The sequence below is a fragment of the Denticeps clupeoides genome, chromosome 17 (genome assembly GCF_900700375.1).
Source record: "Denticeps clupeoides chromosome 17, fDenClu1.1, whole genome shotgun sequence".
NCBI classification, from domain to species: Eukaryota; Metazoa; Chordata; class Actinopteri; order Clupeiformes; family Denticipitidae; genus Denticeps; species Denticeps clupeoides.
The window spans coordinates 5,258,450-5,284,341 of NC_041723.1; the positions used below are offsets into that span (position 1 = coordinate 5,258,450).

At 46.5% G+C, this 25,892-nt stretch overlaps 2 protein-coding genes across 8 annotated transcripts in view; one reads left to right on the forward strand and one right to left on the reverse strand.

Moving 5' to 3' along the window:
- Window positions 1-6,078, forward strand: part of LOC114767427 (genetic suppressor element 1-like) — a 48,096-nt gene extending 42,018 nt beyond the window's left edge. For 4 of the 5 annotated variants that reach the window (XM_028959224.1, XM_028959219.1, XM_028959221.1 and 1 more), the window contains 10 exons: window positions 50-336; window positions 936-1,257; window positions 1,769-2,343; window positions 2,586-2,698; window positions 3,137-3,404; window positions 3,876-3,989; window positions 4,075-4,452; window positions 4,690-4,971; window positions 5,124-5,227; window positions 5,563-5,700. In XM_028959224.1, the coding sequence (XP_028815057.1) occupies window positions 50-336; window positions 936-1,257; window positions 1,769-2,343; window positions 2,586-2,698; window positions 3,137-3,404; window positions 3,876-3,989; window positions 4,075-4,452; window positions 4,690-4,971; window positions 5,124-5,227; window positions 5,563-5,700 (2,581 nt within the window). Of the gene's footprint in view, window positions 1-49; window positions 337-935; window positions 1,258-1,768; window positions 2,344-2,585; window positions 2,699-3,136; window positions 3,405-3,875; window positions 3,990-4,074; window positions 4,453-4,689; window positions 4,972-5,123; window positions 5,228-5,562 lie in introns of all 5 variants that reach the window. The other variant, XM_028959220.1, reaches the window with a different exon arrangement.
- Window positions 6,079-7,837: 1,759 nt separating this feature from the next.
- Window positions 7,838-25,892, reverse strand: part of ldlrad3 (low density lipoprotein receptor class A domain containing 3) — a 63,931-nt gene continuing 45,876 nt past the window's right edge. For all 3 annotated transcript variants that reach the window (XM_028957271.1, XM_028957268.1, XM_028957270.1), the window contains 2 exons: window positions 9,921-10,323; window positions 7,838-9,397 (listed from right to left, as the gene is read on the reverse strand). In XM_028957271.1, the coding sequence (XP_028813104.1) occupies window positions 9,220-9,397; window positions 9,921-10,323 (581 nt within the window). In that variant the 3' untranslated portion in view covers window positions 7,838-9,219. The remainder of the gene's footprint in view (window positions 9,398-9,920; window positions 10,324-25,892) is intronic.

Genomic DNA, 25,892 nt, shown 5'->3' on the forward strand with positions numbered 1-25,892 from the left:
GTAACTCTGCATGTGTGTGTGTTTGTGTTTGTGTGTGAACCCATAACAGGCTGCAGATGGAAGATGAGCTTCGCCAGAGAGAGAGGGAGCGAGAGCGCGAACGAGAGCGGGATCGGGAGCGTGTTCGTGAGAAGGAGCGGGAGAGAGAGAGAGAGCTTGAGCGAGAGAGGGAGAAGGAGAGAGAGAGAGAGAGGGAGAGGGAGGTTGACAGACAGAAGGAAAGATGTCGGGAGAAGGAGATCCAGGCAGTGAAGGCCCTGGAGAGACACTACCTGAATGAGATGCACTCACTCCGACCTCCTCCAGAAGACAGAGCCAAACTGGCCGAGAGACTTGGTATGATGGAGTAAACACACACACACACACACACACAACCACTCACACATATCTCACATGCATGGTGACATGCATGCAGTTCTTAAGTTCACACACATTCTGAGAGTTGTGACAAATTAACACAGCCTGCACACACACGTGTACATTCCATTAGGCAACCTTGCACACACTCAACCACACAATACACATAATGTTCAAATACACACAGATATGGGGCAGTGGTGGCCTAGCCCGTAATCAGAAGGTTGTGGGTTCAAATCCTGAACCGCCAAGATACCACTGAGGTGCCACACACGCTGCTCCCCGGGCTCCTTTCATGGCTGCCCACTGCTCACCATAGGACACGTTTTGTGCATCGTGTGCTCTGACAATCACTACACTTTCATGTGAAAAGTGTAGTAATTGTCATTGTGAAACTGCAGCACATTGACACAACAAAATGTGTCCCCAGGCACCTTGGCTCGGTTCGAAATCGCAACCATCCTATTACAGGTCTGCTTATACATGCATCCCCAGTAAAAATGAATTTCTAGATGTATGGCTGCGGCAGATTTGTTATGCCAGCATTCAGAAACAAGCATATATATATATTTTTTTAGATAAACCCAAAGAGTCCCACAATCTGCCCACCCCGAAGCCTCTCCAGCCAAGCCACTACCCCCTGGGGAGCCCGCTGCACCCTGTGCCCCCTCATGGGGGACATTATGGGCCAGGCACAGGGGGCATCCCTGGAGGTTTGGCTGGGCCGGTGATGCTGCGGCATGGCGGTGAGGAGGAGCGCTGGCTCTCCCGGCAGAGGAGGCACCTGAAGGAGAAGGAAGAGCGGCAGGGCCAGGTGTCTGACTTCAGGCAGCAGGTGTTGGAGCAGCAGCTGGAGCTGAGCCGACCCGGAGATGGTGGAGAGACACGGGAAGGACAGAGGTGAGAGGAGGAGATCAATTCTGCACTCAGATGTCAAGTTAAAGTCTCATTTGATGAGACTTTTGCAAAATTCTACATTTTTGGAAATGTTGTTAAATTAGTTGACAATTAGTTTAGTAATTTTGCCAGTAAGACGTATTTCTTTTGAGAATAATTCATTTCTTTATTTTAAAATATTTAATAAATAGTTTCAGTGTGATGCCTTCTTCATTTGTTTTAACTGTACGTAGTGAGTAACCTCAATCCCATGTGGACGCTTCCTCCAACCGTCCAAAGGCATGTACACTAGGTGGATTAACTCTAGGTGTGAGTGTGTGAGATAATGGTGTGCGTGTGTGTGTGTGTGTGTGTGTGAGTGCAGTCTGTGCCCAGGTTGGTGCCTAGTGTGATTATATGTAGTGATAATTTGGCTTCAGGGTTTGTGGTGCTGCTTCTTAGACAATTCTGCCCCCTGTTGGACATGTAGTGTTAATGGCGCATTGCTGAAGCTCCGTTCTCATTTTATTCTCAGGCCCAGCTCCAAGCACCATGAGGGAGGAAACAGAGACCTGCCCCTGCATTTGGGGGCGCCGCCCCCTCTCATCTCTCCAAAATCTCACCAGCGGGACCACCCTGTGCCAGCCAATCGGGACCATCCTGCCCCACCTCCCACCACACTCTGGAGCCCAGCCTGCCACATCAACTCATCATCAGAGTCCCGCCGCAGTTGCAAACCACCCACGCCCCCCACGCGTCCTCCACCAGGCCTGTCCAAGTCAGACAGAGCTGAGGAGTTGAGCCGACCAAGAGAATTCCAGGAGAGGTTCCCCCCTCGACGTGGACACAGTATCTTGGAGCACGGAATGTTCCTGGCTGAACTTGAGAAGTCTGCACAGACCCTACTCAACCAGCAGAGGGTGTCCCTGTCTGTACCCAGCCAGTATGGGGACCAAAAGAGAGTTCCGTCTCCCAGCAGAAGCCTCCAAGGGCCCAGTCGGACTGGTCCTGACCCCATGCTGTTGTATGATGAAGTCCTGCAGCAGCACAGGAAGCTGGTCAGCAAACTGGACCTGGAAGCGAAGAGGAAGAGAGAGGCCAGAGAGAAGGGTGAGGCCCAGCACACAGTTTTTCTAACCAACCAGTCACAATACAGTTCACACTGTTCACACTAACATCAGGGATCATAGCATCGTCCATGTGAAGAGATGTGGTATGTGGCATGAATGAGCAAAGCTCATATTAAACATAATGTTGTTCACGAGGCATGTTTGTATTTAATTTATTTATCCAACAAGAAGGATTTTTGAAATTTTTTTGTGTGTATAAATGTTTGGGTTTGGTGTGTGCAGGTTATTACTATGACCTGGATGACTCCTACGATGAAAGTGATGAGGAGGAGGTGAAGGCCCACCTCCGGAGGGTCTCTGAGCAGCCCCCGCTCAAACTGGACGAGTCTACTGAGGTACAGGCCCCCATTCATTTTTCAAAATTGACAGAAATGAATTTACTGCTTAAGATTAATTAGAAACTGTACTTGGGGCAGTGGTGGCCTACTGGGTAAGGAAGCGAACTCGGAATCCGTAATCGGAATCCGTAATCGGAATCCGTAATCGGAAGGTTGTGGGTTCAAATCCAGAAACATCAAGGTATAATACGTCACTCGGCATTTATTTATTGCCTTCATTAATGATGAATTCCTACTAATAATCTTCTCCTTTTACCACGGGATATAAGTTGGGTGCCTTGTGTAGCAGGTGATAGGAGCTGCTGCTGTAATAATGCTGGGAAATTTTATTTAACCAGCTTGATGCCTGAGCAGTGTGTCTCTGGGCCTTCCGTTACACCTGATGATCTTCTCACATGATCTTCTATCGATCCACTCTTCCTTCTCTCCGTACAGAAGCTGGCATTCCTCTCTGTGGTGGGTCTGACCACCCTCTCAAAGCGAGACGCCGTCCTGCAGCAGAAGAGGAGGAAGAGGAGGAGGATGTTGAGGGAGCGCAGCCGCTCCCCCCCTGTGCTGCCTGCGAAGCGGCAAGCCCCCGCCCCGCCCCCCCTCGCCACACATTTCACGGCGGAGGAGATGGACCTGACGCCAGAGCTGGAGGACAAGAAACGATTCCTCAACGCTTTTAACCTCTCACATGTCAGCCAGCAGCAGAGGAGAGGTAATACACACACATGCGAACAAATGTTGACTCATAATTCAATATCACGGTACAACTCATCCATTTTTCTACATTGCTTTGTTAAGTCAGTGAGATGAGAGCTACTCCCACCCAGAGCTGCGCTGTACTCAACTACCATCACTACCGACACTACGCTGTAACTAGAATTATTACACGGCCGCTAGAAAATCACCAAGCAATGTCCTTATGATATAAGCGATTGTATTCTGCATCGATTATGAGATTCATTTCTGCTACTTCTACAAATTAAATGTGTTTTACACAACATAGTTACATTAACTCAATACCTAGGTGGGTAGGCGCACACTATGGCTTTATCATTTTACTTTTCAAATGCCGGATTTTGTAATGCACCGGTAGAAACTCAAGTTCACAGATAGGCTTAACCACCGTAAAGTGGTTTATTAACTGTGTTTTGGGTTTGTGTGTGTGTGTGTATTTGTGTCACAGAGAATAAAAAGGTGATGGAGCTGTTGGAGGCCATTAAACAGAAGACTGTAACACTGGACACCCTCAGACACAATACTCATACCCCCTGTAGCAGCCCACCTGTACTAGCTGTTGGTAAGACACACACACACACAGGCACACACACACCTGTCTGTTCTGTAAATGCACTAAAATTGTTGTTTTTGGTTTTTGTATGCAGATTCTACACAATCCTCACCCAGTCATACAAATGGCACACAGCACTCCAACTCCCCCAGTCCCACCAGCTCCAACAATCCCATACGACCATCGGATGTCACTAAGCACACCGACCCACACAGGCCCCAGTCTGAGGCCGTCCGGGCCAAAGAACCCCCTCCTCTGGCTCCCCTCCCAGATAAGGCCAGAGCTTCTGAGGGATTCTACTGCAAAAAGCCTCCGCTCCATCCGAAGGCTTCCCTTCCTCACCCCAAAGATGCCCCGCCCAGCCTGAATGGTCGGCCCAGGCCCTGGGAGAGCTTCTCAGCAGAGTTGTTCGCTCAGCACTTCCACCAGTCCGTGCTGCAGTCCACACAGAGATCCCTGGAGAAGCACAAGGGTGAGCACACCTCCCATTTGGTTTCGACATGAATTTAGTTCCAGCTTCTCACTCAAAAATGGCTGACATTGCATGTAACAGTAATTGATATTTTTCCCTGAATAATTTGATTGCTTGCTGATGAAGTCCTATGGCAGCAATGACTTCTGTTGGTTCCAAGTTCCGTCTTTACTGTGGTTCTAGTTTTCACAGCTTCTTCACTTCTTTTCACGTCTTCTTCACTTTCTTTTACACTAGATGGCGCCCCTGGAGTCTCTGAGCCAAACCATAAGCTGGATTCGTCCGTGCACTACAACGCGCCCGACCTACAGGGACCCCCTAACAGAGTACCCCATCCACAGACGAACGGTCACTCCCTCCTGCCGGCACCTGGGCGAGACCCCTCCAGGGCTCAAGAAGAGCAGTCGGGGGAGGATTCTGAGGAGGAGGAGGAAGATGATGAAGATGAAGATGTGTCTCCAGCTCCCAGGTGGAAGGGCATTGAAGGAATTTTCCACATGTATCATGAGTACATGGAAGGTGGGTACAGTGGTGATTTGGAACCACACACACACACACACACACACACACACACATTGGGAAATCCTTTTATTCTTGGAATGATATTTGCCTTCTCTGGTGATTCGTGTTCTTCGTTAATAGTGGACACTGATTCTTGCGACTGCTTTCAGAGCGCTGTATCGAGCAGCAGGTTCTGCAGAGTCAGTGCCGCAGGTTGGAGGCTCAGCACTACAGCCTGAGTGTGACGGCGGAGCAGCTCTCTCACAAGCTGGGGGTGGGTTATATTTTGAGTATTTCCAAAAATAAAAACCCCATATTAACCTGGTTTAAGGTCCATCTTAGGCGATAAGATCTGAACACTGTTAAATCATTAATATGTGTTACATCATTAAGATGGATTTTAAAGCAAAGTGCGATGGGGGCTTTTTCCCGGCATGGGCCCGGTTTTGTCTACGATTTGTGACAGTAACACTAATAATATTCTGCTATTATATATTTAAAATTTGCTGTCCTACCACTTTAAGGTGATATTGGGTGTTCTCCCTGACTGTCAGTTGAGGCGGTGACAGTGAATAAGGTGATAGTGACGCTCTTTCTGTCTCCCATCAGGAACTGCTGGCCCAGAAGCAGCGCCTTGCCATGGATCGGGAGCGGATGCAGAACGAGCTGGAGGGCTTCCGCAAGAGCCTGACGCTGCCGCAGACTCTCTGGGCCCGTGGCCACTACCGGGGCTTCCCTCCCAGGTGACCCTCCCCCAGACGCCAGACCCTGCTGTGTCCAGGAAGTCCTCCCAAAACCTTGAGAGACGCTGCAGGTGGAGATACACCGGCATCAGCCCCAAAAAGCCAGCGACCCATCTGAACCACACCCAGCCATCGGGCCTCTGAGGGCCGAAGAGTGCAGGTTCCTGAGATGCCACGGAAACCGGAAATTCAAATGATCCCAAGGATCAGTGAAGGTGGCCCTGGAACGCCACGGAACATGTTTGTGTGTGTGTATGTGTGTGTGTTTGCGTGGGGCCTGGTGTGCGTTTGTCACCAGTACAGCAGTGAACTGGGCCCTTCTACTGGAGATGCACTTAATTAGACCTTTGAAGAACTACCTTACCTTCGGGTCGGTACTGTGGCACAGCAAATGCACATTTGGGGTGGGTGGGTGGGGCTTGTGGATTGTTATTAAACAGAGGAAACTTTTCATAATGTAAATAAGGAGTAATTTTGTATTTTTTTTTTTTTTTTATGTTACTGATTGATTGCAATTATGAAGCCTGCCATTTTTTTATATTTTAATGCTTTGGGCAAAATGAAAGAGGAGCTTTTATTGTTTTTACCACTGCTGGTCAGGATAAAAAAAGCTTTTTTAATGGCAGGAGTCATTGAGGTCATTTTTATTTTTAAATAAATTAATTTAAACACATGAAATATCGCCCTGACGCTTCAGCGGAGGACAGCCTTCACGCTGCTCCCAGTCATGACCACGAGCTGTGCTTCTATCCAATCATAAGCCTTCCATTGCCATACGCTGTGCTTTCGACCAATCAGCAGCCAAGTTCATTACCCAATCATTTGTATAAAATAAGTCTGCACAGACCTAGGCATGTTTTTGGTCCACTTATATCACACGTTTTTTGAAAAATTTGTTTGTCTTTTGTCTATTCATTTTGGTCAAAATGTGTTTTATGTTCATGTTGACAGATTACCGGTGCCACACATCCCTTTTTAAATGAAACTCTGTTTGTACGTATCAGTGTGTCTTCTTTTGCCAACTGAGAACCGTACGTCTCCACTGATCACTTTTTATGGGTCCTGATTTTGTCCTGGCGGGACACAAAGGAGCCTGTAGCCCAAACAAGCAAATTAGCGCCATTTACTTAAAGCCAATTATCGTGTAACAGCACAGGATAAGGCAGCTCTTTTAAAAGTGGACACAACAAGCCTTTCGGTTCTGCGCCAGCTTTGGCAGAACATGTTTACAGAGTAGCAGAGGTTTGTTGTCTGCACTACCCATAATCCCCCTGTCCCTGTCTAACGATCAGCCGCATATGAAGAAAGGCCCCTGACTGTAGCCCTCCAGGCCCAGCATGCCTTGCCAGGAAGGGAAAACGATGGTCTTTAAATGGAACAAACCAACGTGGGTGTGTCCTGTCCGGTAGACACGCCCTACTCCAAGCCTCATTGCACTGTCCCCTTTTTTAATTTCTGTTATAAATTCTTTTAATACTGTGAAAAAAAAAAACATTTTTAATTGTACTTGTTTGAATTAAATGTTATGTAATATATTATTTGTTGAATGTAGTTATAGCTATTTATGATGAATATATTGCTGTAATTTCTGACAACAAAAAAAGAAAATAAAATGCTCCAAAATATAAAATTCCTTTGTGTTTTTTTCATTACTTAAGAACTTAAAAAAAAAGAACTTACACAGAGAATCTACCAGTCTGGTTGTCCGCACAGTTGACATGGCAAAAGATGCCCTTTGTGATGCAACCGTCCCCATTCACCCAGGATTGGGACACTACGCGTGTCCCCAGTGGCAATTTTAATAATTTGGCTAAATATGGTTGCACAGTAGAACAGGTAATTGATCATTGGGTCATGACGCTTTAATTCTTCTTGAGCTATTGCACTGGTTCAAACACATCGAATGAACTCCTCATAAATCTATATATAAGAATGCTGAGTTATAAAAACATGAACAGTGTGGGGCGAGGCTTTAATACTGTATAAGAACTGACCTGTTATTATGAGCACTTTATGAAAAAAAGGCAAATTATACACTGCGCTTATATTTATAAAAAATACAAAATGTAATAAAAAGTCCAACACTGTGTACTTGTTATATTGCTTTGGTAATAGCAGATTTATTGTTTTTTTTTCAGCAGAGGAATATTGAGATGAGTTTATTGCAGGTCATTAAAAAAATATCGACAGCAGAAATAAGAAGAAGGGAAACAGCATTTCATCACAATTCAACATTTTACACAGATGTTTAATAAAGGCACGACATCGCCGGTCTGATCACCGGAACTGGACACGTTTTTCCACACCACCCAAGAACTTCATGGACATGAACACATGTCAATATATGATATTAAGTCTAGTGCTCTAGAAAGATCTATATGTGACAGATGGGACAGAACAAAACATGTTGCAATTTCTTGTCATCTGAAACCAAAATGATTCTTTGGTGATCTTTGAAATGTTGCCATAGGTCTCAGATATAAAAGTAAGGACAGCTAATGCATTTACACACGTTAACAGTTTATTAACAGAGATGCTTCTGAAATGTTTGAGATATTTTTTATATTTTTCTCACAAAAAAGGCCATTTTGGGGCTAATGGAGTAATTGCAGTTTTAGTTCATAATTGTGCAGCTCTGAAGTAGACCAGGAATTCTCCTGTGTGTATGTAAGGCACGGACTATCCAAACCATTTCATTCTTCTTCATCACAGAACATGACTAAACAAACAGTTTAATTATAACATTTTTTTTGGTATCATCTGAAAGGCAAAACTGAAAGCTTGAGTAGCAAACCTACTAAAACCTAATAAAACTAATGCTACAATGCCCATCATTCAGGAGCGTGACATCTGTTCTACAGATACGAGTTAAATGTGTTCTAGTCACACGGCAACAAACCTACCGATTCTAAATAAATACATTTTTATACATTCTACAGTTATCAAAAATATGCAGCCGTTATGACTTGATGAATGCATGCGGCACAGAATAAGGCCCCAGATAGGATACAGTATATGATGGATAACAAAACAAATATTATTATTAACAGTAATAAAAATGAAAAGCTCATACACTTTCCATGTGCCGCGGAGAGGCAGTGTGTGTTTATAGCTTACCTCCGAAGGCCTTTTTTCTGACCAAGTGCTTTGAGCCGAGGGTCTACTCTCTTCTCAGCTTTATATACAAATTTCATATACAGAATTGCTTTCTTATATTATATATATACAATATTCACATTGCATAGTCACCTCTGAAATGTGGCACAAAGGTATACAAAGCATTCTGGATAGGAATCTACAGAGTTGTCCAGTATCTGCCATGTCCTACTGGTCTCCACCTTTGCTGGGGCCGTAACACGCCTAAGTTCCGGGACAGTTTGCAAGCAGGAGGTGACATGATGCCAACTCACCAGCAGAGGGAGCCACAGGACCAGTTCTGTGTTTTGTTGGTGGCTCCCTGGTCAGAGTTCTGAGTCCCCTCAGTCTCTCTTTTGTGTCCCCGCTCTTAACCCTCTGCTGAGCGCTACAGCTGCTGAGAAGCCTCGCTGGGGTGGCGGTCCGATCTCGGCGGGATCAAGCCCTCCTGCGAGGGTCCCACTGTGGCCAGGATGGGACCATCATAGCTTGGCAGCTCTCTGTCAGATGGTAGATCCCCCTCAGGCTTGTAGGGTGGAGGTGGAAGATCAAACCATGGCGGCCGACTAAACACACACACACACACACATACACAAAGAGTACTTGATTTTTTGGGGTCAGTACTGGGTAAGATGCATGTTCATGCACGGATCACACTGCGAATCACAGGGCATGAATGACGGTCTCACGATTAGATTCGGTTACAATTATCAATGCATCATGATGCATCCCATCAATTTTTCTAACTTACTTCACATTATGTTTCAAATATGTCCGCGAGATGAGAATACTTCTTGGCGTCAATTCCTGCCGAAATCGTTAATCAGCACATAGCTGCAAAGTGTTCAGATGGTGTTCATTTTGAATGTCCATATGGACGAGGCTGAACTCCTACCCAGAGTGGCGCTGTACCCAGATCAGGCAGCCACAGTCAGAACCCGGTTTCATATCGTGTGTAAACAGATCAGCCATAACATCTGGCATCCGTACAGAAGCATCGACATTGTTTAAAAGTAGTATACCCCTCCCACCACCAGGTGTCGTAGTAAGGAGACCCCGGGTGTATATAGGTGTAGAACGTGCGTGTACCTCGCATCCAGCACAGCCTCTGAGTACGACGGCGGCGAGTCTAGGGGCGACGCTCTCGGGTACAGGGTGCTGGAGAAGAGCTGGATGCCCGGGGCTGAGGCGGATGGAGAGGGGGACGGGGACAGGCCGGGCCCGGCTGGGTGGATGTGGCCTCGGTCGACGATGACGAGGCGTGACAGCAGCAGGGGTTGGTGGTGATGGTGGTGGTGTGAGGGCAGTGCGGCGTGGCCCGCCCTCACGCTGCGGGGCAGCAGCACGCTGCGCTTCCTCTGGTGGTGCAGAACCAGGGCCAGCAGCGCCACCACCAGAACGAAGATCACGGCGCTGCCGATCACGGCGTAGGTGATGCTGGGATAGTACCGCAGTCTGTAGTCCAGCGTCACAAAGTCCTGGCCTGGAGCCTCTGTCAGAGAGCAAATCACAGTGAGAAATTCAGCGGGACACAAGTTCATCAAATCCGCTCTAATGTTACTAAGAGTCGGGTACTGTGCCCGCCTCTGGTCAATATGAACACTCCTGAGCGTTCAATGCAGTCACTGCTCAGAAAAACATCGCACCAGGCCAACAAAAGCGGCCAATAATGGCAAACCAGGACCAGATGTACTGGCGCGGTGTCATCAGCAGATGCTTCAGGGCGCCGGAGTAAGGACGGAAACTCAGAAGTCCTCCCGGCAACAGGAAGTTCCACATATTCATGCACAGAAAAGGTATTAACACGACGTCTCTGGTCTGAGGGGCTGGTGGTGGAGTGAAAGTTTTTGATGTTATCAATTATCAACAATGTTCATAACACTAATAACAGGATGCGGTCCTTGTATTTGCCCATATGTGTTTTGGTAATTAGTATTTAAGTTGTCGTTTGTGGAATTGTGTGCATCGTAGTGTGCTCCTAGACCTCACCTTGTGTGCTTATTTTGTGTTTCGGCCCTCAGGCCGTATTATTAAACCTGTTTTTTCCCACCATGTTATGCACACGTACCTCCTGCTCCCTTGTTGGCATGAAAGTAATACTTTTTTTTGTCCATAAAGACTTAATTTACATTCTATTCTATACTGTGATCAGAGATAACTGGAATTTTTTACACAACAATAAGGTGGATGGAATGTCTAAAATTGTTATTCTGACAAAAAAATCTATTTGTTGTGCTCCGTAGCTGTCATTATCGTCTCTGTGTTGTGGGAATGGAATATTGGATTTAAATTAAATCAAATTGTGTTTCTGTAACCGAAAATACTGTATACTGAGAGGAAAGAGGACCCTGCATGAGCAAACGATTAGATATGATTAGATAAAATAAATCTCTGTTCCTTTGACAGGCCCCGCCTCCATTCCCCCTCCCCAACCCCGACATCTCGGAATATTACTTTTAACACAGGGAAGCAACGACTCCTGCTGAGCCAAGGGCAAAACAAAGATATATTACTACCATAGATATTACGGACACACAGGGCAACAGGAGAGATGGAGACTCGCCAGCAATCCACTGATCCTGGACCTGTCACCGCCGGTGACTCATCACTGCACCTGTCGGAGCCGGCAGGTCGCGGGACGCGGCCGCCCCCATCTTGGCTTTGTGATTAATTGGAAACGACCAGACTGATTCCAGGTCTGTCAGGGCCAGCACTTAACCTATCATGGACCTATCAGAGGCGGCGCTTTGCCGGCCATGACTGCACTGATCCCGGGTCTGTCAGACCCAACTCTTAGCAGTGCCCAGTTAAAGTAACATTGGAGCGGATTTGATGACGGAGGGAGGCAGGGAGGAAAGGAGGGAGAATAAAGAGAATAAAGAGGCGCACTGCACAGCACCACCTAACACGGCGCTGGCTCGAATGCCACTTTGTTCTTTTATAATGAAAAATGAGAGGCTATAAAACAAGAACCTAAAGAAACGGACGAGCCGAGAGAGATGAAGGACGTGCTTCAGGTGACTAAGGCAGGAGAACGGAGAAGCTCCTCCCACCAGATCGCCGCCTACTGTCACCTCAGCCCTGAGCTGAAGAGCTCTCAAATGGAGGGGCAGATGAGGAAAACAGCCAGCTGCAGCGTGTACAGACGCACACACGCGCACACACACCTTGTGCATGCACAGAAACACACATACACACGTGCACCAACATCCTACAAAAGCACAAATGTACACACACACACAATGACCATGGAGATGATACATTGCAGTGAAATGTAATATGTGGGCAAGCTGCTGTAGAGGTGGAGGCGGTGTGTGTGTATCTATGTGTGTGTTCTGTACAGGTTACATTCCTGTGTGAATGTCCTCTGTGGAGGGAAATACAAAAAGTCAGAGAAGATGCAGAGTTCGATTCTTCACTTGAATCTCCCCCCCCCCCCCCCCCCCCCCCCTCTCTCTCGCTCACACACACACACACACACACACACCAGGGAGCTGCAGCTGCTTCTTCTGAACTCTGTATATTGCATGTAACTGGCTGAATCCCTTTGGTGCCGCTGTGATGTTCAGCAGTTTACGTTAATCGGAGTTATGGCAGAGAAAACATTACAGATGTACAGCACGTAATACGTCATGTGTGTGAGTGTGTGTGAGTGTGTTTCTGATATATGCAGTCAAGTCTCAGTATGACAAATTGATCCTGTCCTGAGGCAGAAATCTGAATTGGCTCTTGATCTCTGTCTGACTGACACTGAAATTCACACATACTCAACAACACATACACACTCACATAAACCGTCTCAGCGTGACGGAGGGGAAGTGTGCATCCTCGCTTGATGTTCTATAGGCTGGCAGAGTCATAGTGGCTACAGAAACACACACGCACACACACACACACACACACACACACACACACACACACAGTACATTCTTTTTCAAACCGCACACACACCATACCTCTCAGCTACAGCTACACATCATTTTAAAACCACACACTAAAATCCTGTTCCACATCGCTCTGCAACAACCAGCCAGTTGGAACCATATTCTTGTGGAAAGAAAACAAACTTTTAAAAGGCCAAAGGACAGATCTTGGGGGGGGGGGGGGGGGGGGGGTTGGGGAAGGGGGCGGGGCTTGGCACACTGCAGCTGCTGACTGGGAGGGGCTAAAACCTTGACTGACACGTTCTTTGTGTGATTAAATTGCTGCGGGGTAGCTGAGATGCGCATTGCCCGGGAAGCAGCGCTCTCCTTTGCTGTGATTGGTCACCTGTCTGAGAACATGCTAATGAGTCAGGTTGAGAGCTTCTTTCAGAGGACAATGGGAACCCGGCAGGTCGGTATCTGAACCCGCAAATTTTCGGTAACGAGTCCACTTCCTTTCCCACTAGGCCAGCTACATACAAACCAGACACGTAAAAACCATCACAAAAGACAGAGCGCTGCTTGTTTATCTATTTTCAAGGTCTACAAGGTACGAAGTGTGTTTGAAGTGGTGGCCTAGCGGTTAAGGATGCGTCCCTGTAATCAGAAGGTTGCCGGTTCGAATCCCGATCCGCTAAGGTGCTACTGAGGTACCACTGAGCAAAGCACCGTCCCCACACACTGCTCCCCGGGCACCTGTCATAGCTGCCCACTGTTCACTCAGGGTGATGGGTTAAATGCAGAGGACAAATTTCACTGTGTGCACCGTGTGCTGTGCTGCTGTGTATCACATGTGACAATCACTTCACTTTAAAACTGGCCAGGCAGATCATCAGAATGACAGTGTAATAGGTGACGAGCGCGCCTGGGAACCAGATGGCAGCGATGTGCAGGTTTGAACCCCAATTACTGCAATTGCGTCTCTGAGCAAAGCACTTGACCCAGAGCTGCTCTGGGGCGGAATGAGTCTGTAACTAATAGCTGTAAGATGCTCTGGATAAGAGCATCAGCATAATGTAATGTAATGTGAAGTCACGTTAATAAATGATAAATGTGTCTGATTCTTTTATCTTATTATATTCATTCAATTACAGAAGCATCACAACCACGTTCAGTTAGCTTAGCATTATTATAACATTATTAACATTACATCATTAAAACTAATTTCCCAATTTCAGCTAATAGTAATTGTTAATGCTATTTGCACTTTCGATTCAAATGCATGTTATATTTTACAGATAATAAAATAATTTAAAAAGAAAACATTGCTGCTGTATATTATCTACGTTGATTCCAGTCGTTCCCAAAAGTAGAAAAATCACCCAAACTGGAATGCTGGTTCCAGCTCCTGAAAAATCCTGCATTTCAATGCACAGCGGCAGTGCAGGGTTGTACTTTTATTCCAGCTTCCCGGCAGATATTAATAACTCGGCCCACCCGCAGCAGCTCAAACTAATTTGGCCGCGTTTGTTTGCAAAATATTCCCATGTGCCGTCGCGTCAGAAAGAGTTGGGGATCGCGGCATGTGTGTCGCATAATAAAGCGTGCTGTTGCCATAGATACCCCCTTTAACACCGAGCGAGGAGGAGACGTTCAGGCTGCACGTGTTGCAGACGTGCCGCTAGGGGGCGTTATGTCTCCACGCGTAGGTTTACACAAGGACCCGACTCGACAGCCCAGTCATCTGCCTGTCAGACCTCTGCAAACACACACACACACACACACACACACACACACACACACACACACACACACACACACTAATTCTTTCTGCTTTAATGCATACACAAAAGCGATCACACACTTACACCAGAACACCCACTAACCCTGGAGCAAACAGCCATGCAGCTCTTTCATCCAGGAAAAGAATAAGTCCCGCTCCATCCTGGTCCCGGCGCTCACGGACACGGCGCCTTAGCGACGGTAAACAGAGAGACGGGACCTGTTTGTCCGGTAAAGGTTACGCAGCGCGCCCACAGTCCGATCACAAAAGCGCCTCGGTAGGTGGACACAGGGCTTTTGGAGGGAGGGGAGCGAGGGATGAGGAGTTTGAAAAAAAGAAGAGAGAGGGAGGCATTCTTCGTCCCCGGGGAGTGGGTGAATAGAGCGCCGGGGACCTGAAAGGCTTTCATGCTTCATGTGGCCTCCATTTGCCTCCTGTATAATAACTTGTCTGCTCCATTGCGTGCCACCATCTAGGGTGCTATTACACTCCCTCTTAGGCCGAGAAGCCCTGTCACCGTGCCACCGCCACCGTGCAGGTGACCACGGGACGCAGTTCTCTTAAGGGATTCAAAGGAAACAATATTTTATCATATACATCCTGCTATGCAGATTCACTTTTTTTTTTCAAAGTGCAGTTTAGGTGGACGATTCGTCCGTTGCCCACCACATGGGTACACAGGTTCGTCCCCGGTCACCGCAAGAACAGACAGATCCGTCCTGGTTCTCCATTCGGCCTCAACAAATGATCCAGAATGCAGCTAATGTCCGGGACTCTCCCACCTCAGAGCTCTTATCACACCCCCTCAAACAATGTAGATTCTTCTCCGTTTCGGGTGGTACAATCAACTTCACCTCCAACATCTGAGCCACCGAACGCTGACTGAAGACCCACCTCATTCACAAGCCTAACACTGATTTTACCGCGCAAGTGCATTATTCTAGTTGACCGTATTCACTGATTACAGACGTCAGAGCACCAACATAAGAAGCTCTGGATAAGGGTCAGCTTCTGAATATGAAATGACTAGATAACCACTGTGAACCAGATCAGAGTTGGTTGATCTGTAATTGTACATACATTCGTGTCAGTGCTGAGAACTGACCGGTCCACCACAGAAGAAAAAGCAGCCAGAAGCTGTCCAGATACTCGCGACGTATAAAACGAAATGAACCGTGTGCATGCGTTTCTAATAAAGTCAACTCCAATATCACTATGGATTTCATTCTGCACCACAATGATTATGCCCAGCAGGCTGAGAAGGAAGGCTGAGAAAATGTAAACCAAAAAAGGTTGAAGTTCAAGGGAGAACCGTCGGTGTTTTTTTTTTTTTTTTTTTTTTCTGTTCTTCATTACCGAACTGCCGCAGTGGATCTGTCTCCATGGAGACAGAACATTGAAGAGGAGGCCAGGAGAGAAGAATGGGATGCACCCCCCAACGACTCACACCCTGCCCAAAACACGCACGTGCACACACACTGGTGCACAAAGTAAGATGGTGTGTGTGTGTGTGTGTGTGTGTGTATGCTTGGGGGTGGCTGAGATGAGCCTGCTTTGTGTGGGTGGGTCCCCCTCTAATCAAGGCCTGACAGGTCACAACGCAATCACCACTGGGACGAGACTTCAAAATGGGAAAGTAGCTTTTAAAAATTGCATTTCATTCACTCCTCCCTGCCACAGACTATGATTGACTGCAGTTGACTTCAGCGTCCACTAGGGGCATTATTAGGTCTGGCAATTGAATTAGTGTTTAATTTACATTTACATTTACAGCATTTATCAGACGCCCTTATCCAGAGTGACTTACAATCAGTAGTTACAGGGACAGTCTCCCTGGAGCAACTTAGGGTTAAGTGTCTTGCTCAGGGACACAATGGTAGTAAGCGGGATTCGAACCCGGGTCTTCTGGTTCTTAGGCGAGTGTGTTACCCACTAGGCTACTACCACCCTAATTTGAGCATATTTAATGCTTGTAAGTTACTACAGATGTAATATAAAACTAGAACATGATCATATGTTTTGTAATCATAAATATACCTGATATGAAAAATTGCTTGTCAAGAATAGGTACTGAAGAACCCACTTCTCCTTGTAAGTATGATTGAGTCAGCCCTCATGTCAGTAAAGTACATATCATATAGTTTCAGCGGCTTTGTCTGCGTTTTAGTGCATTTTGTCAAGACTTATTTTATTACTATAAAGCCATGCCTACATCTGATCCTATATTAAACAGTGCTCAAGGTAGACAAAATAACTCGGATACAATCACAGAAAAAACTTGAAAAAAAATAAAGAAACAAAAGCATAACAAATACATAATTTACACTATTGTATACTATTCAGATTAGTGTACGAGTACGCAATGATCCGAACTTTACCTGAAACTCCAGGCCAGGATTTCCTGGTGCCTCGTGTTGGTCGTCTGCCTAATCTGCTTGATTTGTCATCATCTGTAGTGTGTTATAAAGGTTTCTGCTCCATGTTCGTGTATGATCTGTTACCATGTACCCTGCTTCATTAAACCCTTGTGAGTTTCCCTTGAGTCGAGCGTTTGTGTCCTTCCTGCCCTGTGTGCCATTGTGACTGATTAGTATGCAGATTTTGTTCGAAGTGCATAAAATAAAGTAAAATTCCAAACGATTCTGACTAAGTTAGATTTAATTTTCCTCCTGGGTGCCTGTATTTGATGCTCAACTGCAATTAAGGGAGCTGTGAAATTAGCCCATGAGGTTTTCAACAGCACCTTAACTTCTCCTGTAAGTCCTTTAATTGAGAGGGTGAAGTTTCTGCATCTTCCCCATCTTCAACTGCTGACGTACTGAACATCAGAATTCATGCTCTTTAACCACAATGATGTAGTTCCACGCACTGGCGGCATTACAGAAGCAATTAAGCAGCAGTGCAGCCTCTCCACACAAAGAAAGTCTACAAGCCACAACCCAGTTTCACATCAAGATGCTTTCCGATGGTTACATTATACAGGAAGTTAACACAAAAAAGACACTCTACCTCACATGTTCACATCTCTATTACATTTCTATTACAGCAGTATTTGCACATTGTTACTCTGCACGTTCATGACTTGTTTCGCTTTATTTTTTAGTGCTGTCTGTTTTGCTTGTTCTTGTGCTGCTTGTGACCCGTGTTTGCACTTTTGTGTGAAAGTGTGAAGACGAAGTTATTGTCATTGGGAAGCACAGCAAGCACGGCTTGCAGTGCACACAATGAAATGTGTCCTCTGCATTTAACCCATCACTTTCGTAAGCAGTTGGCAGCCATGAAATACGCTCAGTGGCACCTTGACGGCTCGGGCACCTTCCAATTACAGGTCCACTTCCTCACCCACTAGGCCACCACTGTAGCCGGTTTGTCTGTCGCACATGTGCACTTTATGTCAGTATGTTCCACCAGGTCCCGGAGAAACGTTGTTTCGTTTCACTGTGTCCTGTCTAACATGTATGTAGCTGAAATGACAATAAAACTGTCGGTTCACAGTTCAAAAAGTTCATTTGCCAAGACAAATTGTTATTTAATTCCACGTCCCCGGTCCTTCTAAAAAAATATTTTTTTTTATAATTCATAAAAAATTCTAATAAAAAATGATCACGATGTTCAGGCATCTCAAAAGTGGGTTAATGTTAGATTTGCTAACACACAAGCCTCAAGTCCCTCAGCAATAAATACTGCAGACAACATTAAAGACCCAACTGTTTGGGAGATTTCAAGATGCCCTATTCTCTCTGTGTTCTCGCTCATCAAAATGGCACAGAAAGGGTTTGAAAAATAAATGATCCTATCCGGGGTGCCGACATATTTGAAGTGTGTGGATGAGGAAGAGCACTAATGATGGCATCCCCAGGACTGGCACAGGGAGCCGCACCACTCAGCCACATCATTATTTTCCCGCTGAACACAAAGGACGCGAACGCCTTCAGTTAGGACCTAATTACCAGCTTTTTAAAGAGGGACTCTCCGGGTTTGGCTCAGCGATAATGACGTGGGGGACGGCGGCGTTGGGGCCACGCTGATGTCCTCATGATGATCCTGTCTGATTGGGCGAGGAAAGAGACAGTTCATGTTCTCGCCGTGAACACGATGCGGAGAATCCAGAATAGGCACTTTAGCACCAAAGATTCCGACACAATTTGTCTTGATCTAGCTAACATTTTCCAAGCAAAAGTCAGGAGGAGTTGGATATGACAATTTTAATAATGAGTTTAAACAGTTAATGCCAATAAAAAAGCTGCAGCTTTAAGAAAAACATTTTTATTAGAATTGTGTTAACCCCCATATTTTGTAGAAAGACTTCTTCTTGACGCATTCCTTGCCTTCATTTTTTTGTGGCTTGTCATGAGCTTTCATCAGTTCATCATCAAGAGAAGATTACTTTTTTTTTTTTCTGGGCAGACAGCATCTTTATCAGATAGAGGCCCGGTTAAATTATGCAATAACTTAAGTTTTATATTTTCCCCTCAAGTTTTCCGTAAGATCAAAAACGAAGACTGCAAACACTCGTTTTCAAGGAGTGATGGATTAATAGAAGTGAATGCTTGCATTCATTATTTGATTCCGGTGTAGCAGACAGCCTCATTTCCTGTATTATAATCACACTGCCGTTTAAGCAACGCGTTGCTTTGCTTCTTTTGTAACCCGTGAAAGTGGAGTAAGCCATGCGAAGGAGAAGGTCGCTGAGGAAAGACCCTCTGACGGAAGACCTTCTCACACACACACGCACACACACATCTGAGGTTGTTTCAAATCCTATTATGAAGGGTATATGTTTTAGTGAAAGTGAAAGTGGATTGTCATTGTGACAATTGTGCAGCACAGCACATGGTGCACACAACAAAATGTGTCCTCTGTTTTTAACCCATGACCCTTGGTGAGCAGTGGGCAGCCATGAGAGGCGTCCTGGGGAGCAGTGTGTGGGGATGGTGCTTTGCTCAGTGGCATCTCAGTGGCACCTTGGCGGCTTGGGATTCGAACCTTCTGATTATGGGGGCCGCATCCTTAAACGCTAGGCCATCACCGCCCTTGTTTATGATGGTGTTTATGGTGTTTATTTCAAATCTAATGTAACACCCTCCCCGGAGTTCACGCTCCAGCCTTACAGGAGTCCGAAAACAATTTTTATTGTTAAACATAAAAGACTTTATAGCAAAAAAAGCAAATGAATGACTAGGATATTTTGAGGAGAATATGCTGGAGAACAACATACGACAAACATGTACTTTGTACCGCATGTTCTCCAGTATTCATGTGAGGAACCATGTGACAATCTGTGACCCGCGGAGATCCTCTTTGTTTCTCCACAAAGCGAGAGACCCAAACACTCTAATGTGACAGCCGAGGGGAAGAGGACACTTGTGTAGTTCCGAGATATGATACTCAGACTGTTTCTCTCTCGCTCACACGTGCACAAAGCGCTGAGCCCATGCCAGATTAATTCAGCGAAAGCTCTTTTAGCTGTGGAGGGTTACTTATTAATAGTGTGTGTGTGTGTGTGTGTGTGTGTGTGTGTGTGTGTGTGCAAATAACAATAAAGCTTAGCAGCTGCACAAAGACTGTTGAGGGCACCAGCAGTTGCCATGGCATTTGAATCAAATGGCTGGTGGCCAGGAGCAGGATGAGAGACCTGGGTGGCAGTGAGGAAGTGTGTGTGTGTCTGTGTGTGTAGGGGGGTGAAACAGGAAAAGGAAAGCGGAGGAAAGAGTCCCAGATGAAAGAGGGACCGGACCATGCTGTCCTCTGATAAGCCGGCTCTTTAAACGCGCGCGATCAGAGCGCCGCAAGGGACGGATGAGGCGGAGACTGAAGGCCACCGACTCGACCCCTAATCCTGCCCTCGCACACAAAAGGCCTTTCCGGACCCCCGACCCCCTCCCCCTCCCCGGCCATGTGAATCCGGCGCCGGCTTTTATCAGTTCGCTCAGCGGAGCGCGGCTCCACGCTCCGCTTCCCGCCTCGCCGCAGCCCGCGGGCGGAGATCTTCGGTGCGTTCTGATAGAACCGGCCCACTGATAATCACCGCACACCCAGCGGACCTTCAACAGTGCAGAGGAGAACAGAAGAGGCAGAGAGAAAGAGAGAATCTGGGACAATGGGGCCGTGGCTCAGCCCGGATGAGACTCGTTTGGTTTCGAGAAGAACCTGCACCGGTGCCCCTGTATCCCGTAATAGAGTCTGCGGCCTCCGTTGGGGCCACATCAATCACTCGTGCCGCTTGAAATAGTGAGGGGACCCCTCCCCACCCCATCCTGCCGAGTAAACACCTCACCCACGTTCAGTCAGCGCCAGCGCTGAGGGAGATGGAGTGCTCACCACGGGACACAGCTTCGCTGCGGACGTGGGTGAGGGGGAACGGTGAATCAATTCAAATCAATTCCTCTTGAATCAGTAAAAGCTGCTTCGATTGCAGCCTTGGGATGAAAATCACTGCGGCGCTGTCCATCGGATTCCCTTCCCGCTCGCCATGTTTTTCTATTTCTCACTCAATACCGTCCACTTGGGATTTAAATAGTTCTTTTCTTCATGGATACATGGATACCAAAAAAAAAAAAGAGAAGTGTCCAGCCAGTCAATAACACAGACCCGCTTTACATGTCAAGCTGCCTCATTACTGACAGCTCTGGGCACCTTGTCAGGCAACTGTACGCACCTTTCAGTCAAAAGCCTCCAGCAGACGGAAAAAGAAAAGAAGCGGAGCTGGGACTGGACAGAAAGTCGGACAGCAATAGCAGAGTTGGGGGATGAAACAGCAGGATGGAGGGAGGTAAAGAGGTCGGACTTGTACATGAGTGCTCTCTACTCGGTAGGCCCGAGGCAGAGAGAGAGGGGGGTGACAGCGGATGAGAGAGAGACGAGGGGATGGAGTGAGTGCTAACATGCAGACAACACACACACACACAATACATATGCACACACACACACACACACACACACACACTCACACAGGGCTGTCAAACTGAATGGCTTTAATGGCAGCTGCATTTAGTTTACTCTACGTGTCAGTGCTTGAGGGCGGGTGCTATATAGAGAGCACACGGCAACCACTCATTGTTTCTCACTCACGACAACAATTAACACAGCAATAATCAGGGAGCATGCATGGACTTGATTGACTAGCGCTTGCATATATACATATATATATGTATATATGAATATACAGACACGTTAAAAGGTGGATATGTAACCCAACACATACACATGCATACATGTACTTGTATGCAAAAAAACACATAATTTATAAGTGCAATAGCAAAAAGGTGTGCACACATAATTAAACAAACTGATTGACACATCTGTATGAACACAAACACACACATATGGACACATAAGGTACATATGGACGTAAATACATTCACGCGTATGAACAAACAAAGCTAATCTTGTTTACATGTGAAAAAGATGCACATGCATACCTCTATAAAAGCACTTCTATATTTGTGCCTGTGTGTGGGCACATATGTGCACGGACAGACATATAGAAATAAAGGCTTCATGCAAAAATGCACATACAGACTGCACAACAACAAACATGGGCGTACACCAAAAATGTGTATAAATACACACCCCCTCACACACACAAGTCCTAACTTTTCCCTTTCTGAATTAAACACAACTCACTGGCAGAGTGCTGTTACAGCAGCTTATCCTGGCTTACAGCACCTGAGGAGAGCAGCTTCAACTAATCTGCTCATCTCTCTCCTCCTCAGAGCACACACCTCAGCCAAAATATTCGTCACCATTTGCTAAAAGATAAACAGGTAATGAGCCATTTAATGACATCAAGGCCCTCGCTGCACTGTACGCTGCATAACGACCCCCCAGAGGGCTGTTTCAGCGAGCTGGCCTGCCTGCGGCTCCCTGTCCCCCGCCAGCCAGTCACTCTCGGAGCAGGGGTCTCTCCTCCGAGGCGCAACAAACAGCGTGTTTACATTCGCAGGTCCGTTCCCTTGCAGAGATGAGGTGAGAGGTGAAATGAAGAAAGTGCGGGAGTGGAGGGAAAAAAAACGAGGACGGAGAGAGGGAGCAGATAAAAATAAAACCGGCACAGGAGCCGTACAGGCATTACCATTTCAAGCGGCTTACAAGTTTGCCTCGTGAACAAAAGCAGCTGCAGTAGAGGAGGGAAGATGTTGTTCGGATTAGTCTGGAATCATGTGTTTGTGTGTGTCCGCATGTGTGTGTGAATGTGTGAGTGAACTTGATGCTCCCTGCTCACTCACTGTGTACCAGGGCCATGAGCAAAATAAAATAAAAAAGTGATTATTTCACAATGTTCAGTATGTTTGGGATTGTAGCATTTGGTATGCTTCTTCTATTAGAAGTCCTAAAGATTATAAACTATTTATTAGTAATCATACAAACTAATAGTGCTCAGTATCGTATAAGGAAGCACCAGTAAATGGTGGTGAACATGCAAATGAAGCAAGGCCTTTAACATCTCCTGCCTTGAGATCTCTAAAGCTATTATTATTCTCAAAGGAAGAGCAACTGCACAAACTGCAAATCATGCAACATATACAATCTGTCAATCAGATTGGTGACCATACCCCAGTCCGTCAGATGTTGCCCCGCCTCTCTGTACACTGACTCATCATTCTTGCTGATGAGACCCGCCACGCTCGTGTCATCTTGTTAACGTGGTTGGATGATGTGCTGCACAGTCATGGGTCAGCAGGGTGAGCTGCATTGGACTGAGCACACAGCCCTGAGGAACTCCAGTGCTCAGTGTGGTGGTGCTGGAGATGCTGTTCCCGATCGGGACAGACTGAGGTCTCTCAGTCAGGAAGTCCAAGGTCCAGTTGCAGAGGGAGGTGTTCAGGCCCAGCAGGCTCAGCTTCTCAATTAGGTGCTGAGGAATGATGGTGTTCAATGCTGAACTGAAGTCTATTAACAGCAATCATGCAGGGTGGTTGCATCGTCTGTGGAGCGGTTCGGTTGATATTGTAGTCAAGGTGTTGATATTGTTCACTGCAAGCACTCTTGGCTGATTGGCTGACTCAAATTTTATTGAAGATACGCTACCATTGTCATAATGTGAGATTTTGTATTTACTGTCGGTGTTCAGTCCTAATGGACATGCGATGAAATATAACTAGTTTCCCGTCCCGCTGTGCACTTCTCCGGGGTTGTTACAGGAAAACGGACCCGCCGTAATGAGCTCTGACTGGCCCAGCCTTGAGCATCAAATGTATGAGAGAGATTAGGGACCTAGCAGGGGCCGGCCGGGGTTGAGCTCACCAATTAACACTAATGAAGGCTGAACTGCGTGCAGCACCTAATCCCCGGCCTGCTTCCTCTGGTGGCAAGGGATCATCCCCAGCGTCCCGGCACAGCTTCCTTTCGCCGGCCTTCCCTTCACTTCCCGCATAATCCCCCGGCGCGATCGAGGCACTGCTTTTAGTTTTCTGTTTGTTTTTGTTGATCTCGCACTCTTCCTCATTCCTCGGATTTCTGTGCCTCCTTCCGACACGGATGCTTAACTTTCCTCCAAGGACGCGCTCTTAAGAATTTCACACGTGCCTTCTGAACAGGTTCATTTTTCCTGGCAGGTAAACACACTCAAACTTCCAGCACCCCACAGGTCCCTCACATAACAAATCACGTGACACCATCACGCCGGCGATGCCGCCCGAGAGACGAAAAATACAGAAAGATCGAAATAAATCTGAAAACGGGGAGATTGTGCTGGAGAACATGGGAGTCTTTCGTCCCTGGAGGAAATCCACTTGAAATTGGTGAGAAGCGGCATCACCATGACAACTGCCCAGGGTTAGATGTTGCAGGGTGAGGTTTTCCTTTTCCCTCGCTTGCAGGACCCTGGCGTGGGCTCAGGGAACAAGAGCTTCCTCTCCTACACACAGCAGTGGCAGCCGCGATACAGCAACACCCAGACCAAGACGGCACTCTACAGCAACAGGAAAAAGCACCGAAAGCCCAGACTATATGAGTTGTGGCTATTTAACTGGTCTGCGTTCACTAAAAGGGAAGGGTCATACCTAGGGGTGCCATGATCTTGAAATTAAGCAAAAGATGCGATTAACAATTTCACTGTGCTTTCCAGTTCATGTTTGTTCTGGGGGTTTGCAGGGTTCATTTCTGCTGACCCGAGAAGCCATTAAGGCTGGACATCCAGACAGTAAATGCATAAATATGATATCAGAGGCATGGCCCATCCCGGTGAACCAACACCAGAGCTTCTTTTGTGAAAGCAGAATGAATACTTCACAACAGTCCTCTGAACCTACCAGCCTTCCACACTGTTGGAAAAAACCCTTTTTATTTGGAATCATTGAATCCTCTTTTATAACAAAATGTTCCATATTTATGACACTGGCAAAAGTTCTAGACAGTGCCGGACACGAAAGAACAAGCTCCAATTTTTCCCCATATACTACACATAATTAATGGTTACCAGCACCTGCATTACATGAGCTTGTGCTGTACATACAGTAGGACATGACAACGGGATGTGCACACGATGCTTGATCACGATGCCACTGCAGCATCAGTGTAGCCTGAACGCACCCAAAATTATGAAAATGTTACTTGCTGGCATTTACACCTCGCTGTGGATGTCAGTTCTGCACAACAGCAGTTCTGGACTCTAATTAGGTCCATGTATTTTGCAGCATTCATTTAGAAAACTCTCAACTGGCTGATGAAATTGCGCACAAGATGCAAAAAATGTGATACGTTGCACTTGACCATCAAGTGGACAATCAAGTGCACTTGACAATCAAGTGTTGTCATTCAGAACACCTCAATAGACCTAAAGCAATAAAATCAGCACACGACACACTACAAATCACGCATGCTTTGGACGCAAAGTAAAAAAATCCTGGTAACTGGACTGCAGCGGAAATGAACATGAATATGCGGCAGTCACGTCTCCGGATAATGCACCATGTCAGCTGGGTCGCGCCGGTGATTGTAGTGTGTCATAATTACATGGCTGACGGCTTTTCATGGACGTCTTGGGCAGCGATTAAAACGACGGAATGTGTGTCAGCCCGTAATGGATGCGAAAATATGTTATGACAGTTTGACGCGAGACCATCGAGATATATTTCACACCGCTGTGGAGGTGGCAGGCAGGACATGGAGAAACTGTGTGTGTGTGTGTATCCAAGATGTAAAAAAAAAAAAAAACAGGAAACTAGTACCAAACGTTAATGCGTCCCAGAGGCACAGTTTGCCTACAGGGCCGGAGAACTTTGTAAAGTTCATTAGTAGGATCTGGAGTCCTGGAGTGGGGAATTGGAGGGCCGGGGTGATTTAGTTGCATCATAAAGCAGGTGCAGTAATACAGAAAAAACATTAGACTCAGCGCTCACCACTGTGTTTAGCTGACCTGATGCAATTTTCCCCCCCTTGGTAGTTTTCTGAACACCAACGGTGCAAATGGCC